Below are 7,709 nucleotides of genomic sequence, written 5' to 3' on the forward strand. Positions count from 1 at the left end.
ATTGATCAGGTACAGCAGACACACACACACACACACACCCACACACACACACACACACACCAAACTAAATAACAGTACTAACTGCAGAAACTGTTCCCTCTGCAGAAGATTCATGAGCATCGTGTGGTGTCACCGCTCCATGGACTCCTACCTCAAACTCCATGCCCTCTATTTGTTCAAGAGGGCCCTCTCAGTCCAGGCTCCTGAGTTTCTGGATCACTTCCAGAAAGTGAGTCATCTGGTTGGATGAGCCTTGTTGTTTCACTTCCTCCTGATAGTTTCTCCTCTGTGCATCAAAACCTCTGTGTTGTTTTTTTTTCTTCTGTGTTCAGGATGCTCACGAGTTCCTGACGACGGTCCTGGATCAGATCAGGGGTTTGTCCCCGCTGCTGCGGGAAGTCACTGCCAGCGTGGAGAAAAGATACAGATGCCCTGTCGAGGACCACCTGACATTCAAGATGCAACACTAGGAACTGCAAGAGTAAATCACAGAGAAAAACTCTCTACATGGAACACAAAATCCTACCTTATCCTTGTTTATGTTTAAAGGGTAAATTCAGCAAGAAAACATACACTCACTTGCCAGATATTAGGTACACAGCTTGTTTTAGAAAGAGGCTGAAATAAGGGCCTGCATGATTACTTTGAATCATGCTAAGCTACCATACAGGAGTGACAGATTTACAAGATAGGCTGGATAGGGCTGTATAATAGGTCTTCTTGAAATGTACTGTCCCTTTAATGTGCAGCTGTGGAGCCCGGTCTACGAGAGAGGAGGACTTCACCAACCTGTCTCTCAACCTGGTGCCCGGAGGTTCGATCCTGGAAATGCTCCAGGATTACCTTAAGGTAAGCTCCAGCTGTCCTCCTTCAGTACCATCATCACGTGAACAAACATTCACACGCTGTGTGATCCGCCACTTAACTGACAGCATGTTGTCTCTGTGCTGTTGTTCAGGAGACAGAGTTGGACTTCAGGTGTGACTGTGGCTCCAGCACATCCAGCCTGCAGTACACCTTCGCAACTCTGCCCAAGTGAGGGATGGTGTTTTTGCTGAACATTGAACAGTTTTAGATTTTTAGAAGCATTTGTTTTCCACGGTTCCAGGCAGCCATTTGTTTCCATTTCATGTAATGTGAACATCTATTTGAGGGATAACTTCCTTAACTTGTGTTAAAATCAAGTCTTGATTACTTTTAGTTCCATGGCTATGCAATTTAAGCGCCGATTCATTGGAAAAGTCTGCAATGAATGACCATGCTCAGTGTGAAATCCACCAAATTTGAACTAGTGCTGAAATATGTAGTCATTTAATTGATAATCAAAATTCTTCATGGCTTATTAGGCAACAATCTTCTGGAACCAGCTCATATGTTTTCTTGTTTTTATTTCCTGTCTCCAGAGTGCTGATCCTACATCTGAAGCGTTTTCGATTCACTCCGTCATTGCAGCTGGAGAAGTTGAGCGACCCTGTTGACCTCTTTAGGGAGCTGCTGGTGACCTCCAGCCGGGTAAGAAATAACTCACCTGAGATCGAATTCAAAGTTAAGATTTGGTCTGTATGCACTGGTGTTTTGTGCATGTGTGTGTGTGCGCACAGGCGCTAACTGTTGTTAACCGTGTTCCTTCTCAGGCTGATGGTTGGTACAGTCTGGTGAGTGTCATCAGTCATCTGGGTTCCAGTGGGAACAAAGGTAAGACATCAGACTCTCACCTAATGTAGTCCTGTATCAGGTTCTCAGACACATTAGTTACATGTTGTGTTGATTTGTCTCGTTAGGACACTATGTGAGTAATGGAGTGGACCCGGATGTAGAGCTGGATGACCCCGCTGACCGCTGGCTCACCTACAACGATTCATTGGTCACGCAGACAACCGGGGCCTCTGTCCGCAAGTGGCGTCAGGAAACCGCCTACATCCTGTTCTACCAAAGACGAGTAAGAGGACTCTGATGTTGTTTGAGTTTAACGGTTTACCCAGACAGTCCCCAAACATTTTCTTTGTTCCGAAAAAGAAATCCACCAACTCTGTGCTGAGTGTGTTTTGTGTCTGTTGTCAGATGTAGAGCAGTCCGGCGACGGAGGGACTTTGTGTGGCAGTCTCTGTGAGATGTGGCCACGGGAACTGCACAGGTAAGTGTTTTGTTTTCCCTCCCTGTTGTCTTCTTCTAGTTGACGAACGTAAAGGTGGAAGTTCAGGACGGACTACCAGCTCGTCTCATGAGCTGGAGCAGCAAAGCTCCCAATTCTTCTTCCCGAGGTTCATTACTATTAATGGCTGTTTTTCCTCGTTGCCATCGTCTGTTTTGTACTGTCACTATCTGGAGATGGCTTGGCCTATATGAACATGGCTTGCTCTCTCGGAAAGACTAATATGTGTTATTTATATTTTTATATGAGAGATTTTTATGTACTTAATTTGCTCTCAGTGACATCTTAAGTCCGATGGGGCTCAGTGAACAATAAACGTCATACATTTCTGTAAAGATGTCATATAATTTTATTTAGGGGTTGGTATAGGTTGGAATAGGTGAGTTGAACACCAATTTTAACTACAGAGTGAGGCACCTCACTTCAATTTCATCTTTGTTGGGAGTTACACCTGCTCAGAACCTAGATAAGGACTACTAGCCAATCAGAAGCAGAGTAGTGCGGGTCCTGACCATAGACTGTATAAAAGAAGTGGACACAGTTGTCGTGACATCACCAGTTGGTTTGTGGACTGCCGTTTTGAAGCCTCAAGTTTGGCAAACAGGGCGCCACCATGTTGATTTTTTGCAACCAGTGGCACTGGACGTGGCCAAATTTGGGACTGTGGAGCTAACGGCTCCATATGGAGCTAGCTAGCTTGCTTAGCTAGGTGCATCTGTAATTCACATTCACCTTGAGAAGTAGGGTCATTTTGCCATTACTGGAACTGGACTTCTTTTTGCAACCAGAAGAGTCGCCCCCCTGCTGGCCATTCGATAGAATGCAGGCTTAAGGAACTGAACTTTTGCGTTCGCTTCACTTCTCAGACTGGAAGCTTCCCGCTTCATCTTTGTTGTCCTGACAAGGTAGTGTGTTCCAAAACAAAGCCATTTCAGCCGGTCATCGTGGCTTCGGGTCAGCTGTGCATGGTCCCAAAACACAGGCAGAATAACCTGACGTGTAAGGAAGTTTCAAAGTGGTAAGTTATTCCTTTGTAACAAATGTATATTTCCCTGACTGCCTGGACCTAACGTTATTTTAATTTCATATTTAGTTGTACTTGTTTGGTTTGAGGGCACGCCACACTAGCTGCTAGGCGAGCATTATGACGCGTGTTACAAATTGAAACAGATAGGTTACGGAAGTAAAGGGTTGAATGCTTTATCAATCTATTTGTTTTACATTTATTTAAATAGGCTACCACTGAAATTTGTGTTTCAGTAGTAATTCATAGTAATTTAGACTTCATACTACAAACACAATCTTTATATGTAGGCTCATATTTATTTAAATATAAATGTAAAACAACTGTAGGGATAAAGTATTCAAAAGTAAACTTTATACAGTTCTACAGAAACTGAATGATAAGTTAGCTTGTAGCAAAACATGGGCTATACAGCTACTACTGCTAACACAAAGTTAGTCAACTGTAGGTATCGGGGCACGCAGCACACATACCTGGAGATGACAAGGATGAATCCTAAATCAAAGATTAAGTAGGGAAAATGGTGCGTTGTTGTTTAAGGCCACTGCTCCTTTCTTTTCTCTGTTTACTCAAACATTCTTCATCTCTCTCCCTCCCTCGCTTTCTTACTTCTTATGTCTCCCAGCCTGTTACTTCATCCATGCCCATCCCATTCTCCGGCCATCCACTGTTACGTGTTTCCTAATAAGTCATCTCACCTATTCTCCTACCCTCACCCTATCTGTACGTTCAACCCTCATTCCCATACCCATTCCTTCCATTCCTCATCTCTTACTGCCTCATCCTTTTTATTCCCTCTATCTACTGTGATCAGTGAATTATGATGCAGCGTTGGAATTGAGTTCTATTTTTTTTTTTCCCTACTTGGCTGAAAAGGAGAAGCTATATTTGCCAGAAACAGTTTGTTGTATGAGGTTCAATGGAAAATAAATTAGTGCATTATAAACACAAAAGGCACATTTTCAGAGAAGGTGGATGGAATTTGCTGAAATTCAGCATTGTCCAGGTCAAGGAAATATACTGTGATTTCTTACCAAAGCAGGAAATTGTACCTTTCTTTAAATGGGTGTCAAGCACACCTTGAGGGTTAGTTTAAGATAACATGTTAAGTTGCTTTTCCATATGTTGTTCTTTGTGTGCAATAAAAACAGTAAGATTGTAGGCTAAGTAGGGGGAAATATGTTACATGTTCAAAATAAATAAATATGGGACTTTGGTTCCTTTATGAGAAGATGCTTACAGACCAAATTCTATTCACAGATTTTTCTCAACAATTTGAAGACAATTCACTAACTGATAATATTAAATAAAATAAAAATGCATGCAGGCTATGATGCCACCACTTTAGCTCCTTTCTCACAGAGGAACACAGCGAATAAACCAATTATTGAAACAAAATGCAATAAAAACATTTACATGAAAAAGATTATAGACTGTAGAAATGTAAGCAAACAAATGATATTAGAGACTAACTTCACACCCCATAACAATCTTTTTGCTGACCCACAGCGGTTTAACTTTTCACCTTGCTGTAGTGATGTAAAGGTGTACTCCAGGTCATTGTGACCTCATAATAGGCAATTTTGAAAAACACTTAGGTTTTTGTCTGGATTAAACAAACAAGATGTAATATAGTAATTATTTAGCTTTAGAGGTGCTGTTGAGCAGAATATTTTACCTTTGGACAGAGCCTGGCCAGCTGGTTCATCCTTCTTCCAGGCCCTTTGTGAATCTAAGCTAGCGGGCTGCTTGTTGTAGCTTCATATTATCGTACACAGTAGATATGAGCGTGGTAACCTTCTCATCTAACACTCTGCAAGAAAACAAATAGGCATATTAAATTAAAGTATTCCTTAAAAGCTGTGTTTTGAAAAAATAATAACTAATACCAATGCTTAGCTGTCACAAGAAGGGATGTTGGACATTATTGTAACTTTAGAAGACATGAACATGGGCTAGCAGTGAGAGGGGAGAATAAAAATAAATAATTATGAAACAAATTAATAAAAAAATGTATTCAGTTTATAAATTCCAATGTGAAAATTAGATCAATTTGTTAGTAGCAGACTTCACATTTAAGGTGTCTTATAGCTTTTTGATGAATTAGTAATTAGATGAATTAGTCATTCTTAATATCAGAGTTGAAAACAGTATTGATGTAAGCATGCATGCAGTGTAATAAAAAGTTTTAAATTGCATTGGGTGTATGTAGGTCTCAAAAGTTTATTATGTAGCAGAAAACAGTCAAATTTTCCCGGAGTACTTTACCAGCTCTCAAGCCAAAGAGCCATCTGAGTACCATACATGAAATGAAGCATTATCCTTTCAGGGTACTCCAGTATGAGCTGAATTATTTGGATCTAAAATGGAGTGGTTGCCTCTCAGATACTTCGGTTTTCTGCATCACATTCTTTTGATGTAGTGGTCAAAGCAAAATGATTCCATTACTTTATACTTGAAATGGGTGTAAGCGCCTCTCAGGTCATTATAGCTCAAGGCGGCCTAAGTCGGCTTGATAGAAGATACCAGATAACGCATCTGATACTACTTGACCTTTCCTGAATGAAAGGCTACACAATCTTTTTCTGCTTCGGTACATCATGAACCCTGGGGACTGTGCAACAGTGCACAGCTTCACTTAGAATCAGGTCTGTTGGCACTTGTAATACACACAGACACTACGGTAAAATACCCTTTTGCTGTAGGCGTTGCATTAAAAAACTAAAAACTGACAAACATGCATTCCAAACATTACTCCAAGCCAAGCTAAGATAAGTTTTGCTAAAGAGTAGAGATGCAAAATATGAATGTTGGGATATTCACCTAACTTTTAAGAATGCGCTCTTCTGCATTTTGTCATCAACTTCCACTAAACTGACACGTCACGTCCGGTAGCTAGTTTGCTAGGTAGAAGAGTTTTTATAGCTAGCAATAACTTCATTGAAAAAAACAAGTAATGCCACAAATGTTTCAAAATGGGAGCACATAGAAAACTACATAAGAAGATGAGATGGTCTCATATTGTCTCATTCATCGTCACTGTTAACATGGTAGACAAAGTGGCCAGAGGTAACCTATGGGGTCATGTTTAACTACTTAATCCGGTCTAAGGAGTTGGTGGAGCAACCATGAAAAATTTAAGAGTACAGTATTTAAGAGTATTTAGATAGCAGGGAATTGGGCCGTGATCTGTTTAATCTACAGGTCGTCTTTTTAAAGGCAGATGTGAACCCCAGCCGGTCAAACAGCACAAACCACTTCGTATGGGTGCTAGTTAGCGCCTAGGGATCAGCGGAGACTAATGGATGTTTTACATCATTACTGGTTTGGGAATATTATTTAAGATAAGACTGTCATGCACATTATTATTAGTGATCTTGTACTTAAGGTTTTATGAAAATTAATATTTTGCAACATCCATGCTGTTAACATAAGTATATCAGTTGGCTTCCTGTCCATAGTTCTGGCACACTAATTTACCTTGAGTGAATGTACGGCCACACAATCTCCTCTGCACTAGCTTCCAAAGAAACCTAAAGGACTGTATCCATCAAAGAATGGAGTGTTCATTCTCCTCTCCAAGCTCTTCTGCATTCTTTTTGGATCTAAACAGATGTACAGTAGTCATAGAAGAAGCATTTCTGAAAGGCGGCTAAATCTCCTTAGAGTGGTGAAGCACATGGCCTTTGTAAGGGGGAATAATTCCATGCTTGTCATAACTGAGCAGCTACAGCCACAGTTTTGAAGGAAATAGTTTGGATCCTATTTTGAGCAATGGTTGTTCAACAGCTCCACGGCTCCAACATAATAGGATTCAAATATCTGAGTGAAATTGACTGCACACGCTTCGACGCTTTCCTCTAGTTCTTTTGTGTGAGCAAATTTAGAGTGAGGGCTACAATGACAACTTATTCAAAACTGAAACATATAAACTATAACAGTGACTAGGCTGTCTTCATCCCATGAGCAGAATTCTAATGGCAGGTAATGCAACGCAAGGGCAGCCTTCTCCACATGGTGACAGTTGCAGTAAGTACGACATACATATAACACAGTGAAAAAGTAAAGGTAATTGTGGTGGTATGAGTTTGATGTGTTTGTTACTCGGAAAAGAAAATTAAATGTTACTTAGTAACCTAAAAAAAGCAAGGACTTAACCAGTTACAGAAAAAGAAATTCATTACGATAATAGCTACTTTTAAATTTAATGTGTAAAAATATAAAATAAAATACTGTGCTTTGATGAGCAGTTGGCTTACCTTTATACCCTGGAACTACATTAGATTATTAGATGTGTCAAAATAAAGTTTCCCTTGTATGGATGATTTAAAACACCTAAGAAACTACAACACACATTGTTATTTGTATTTCCATTTTATCTAAGAATTTGTGTCATGAATAAATGAAAAAACATACGTTAAAAGGAAATGTATTTAGCTTGTTATTTTTAATGATGTATTCATTGTGACGTGAATTTTCCGGGTCACATCACAATCAAATCACAACACAGAAAACAAAGTGAAGACGTCTATA

At 40.1% G+C, this 7,709-nt stretch overlaps 1 protein-coding gene across 1 annotated transcript; it reads left to right on the forward strand.

Moving 5' to 3' along the window:
* The first annotated feature begins 741 nt into the window (after positions 1–741).
* Positions 742–2,442, forward strand: LOC119889324 (ubiquitin carboxyl-terminal hydrolase 37-like). The gene is made up of 6 exons (XM_038700243.1): positions 742–849; positions 959–1,035; positions 1,404–1,512; positions 1,635–1,695; positions 1,782–1,939; positions 2,062–2,442. The coding sequence occupies exons 1-6, from the start codon at positions 742–744 to the stop codon at positions 2,065–2,067; spliced, it is 519 nt and encodes a 172-aa protein (XP_038556171.1). The 3' UTR covers positions 2,068–2,442.
* Positions 2,443–7,709: the final 5,267 nt, after the last annotated feature.

The sequence above is a fragment of the Micropterus salmoides genome, unplaced genomic scaffold (genome assembly GCF_014851395.1).
Source record: "Micropterus salmoides isolate LMB-PRFRI ecotype aquatic unplaced genomic scaffold, ASM1485139v1 Ms_hic_scaffold_5, whole genome shotgun sequence".
NCBI classification, from domain to species: Eukaryota; Metazoa; Chordata; class Actinopteri; order Centrarchiformes; family Centrarchidae; genus Micropterus; species Micropterus salmoides.

Coding starts and splice junctions, on each gene's coding strand:
- LOC119889324 (XM_038700243.1), top strand. CDS start 742: ATGTGCAGCTGTGGAGCCCGGTCTACGAGAGAGGAGGACTTCACCAAC. Junction 1,513..1,634: donor TGCTGGTGACCTCCAGCCGG/GTAAGAAATAAC, acceptor GTTCCTTCTCAG/GCTGATGGTTGGTACAGTCT. Junction 1,696..1,781: donor GGGTTCCAGTGGGAACAAAG/GTAAGACATCAG, acceptor TTGTCTCGTTAG/GACACTATGTGAGTAATGGA.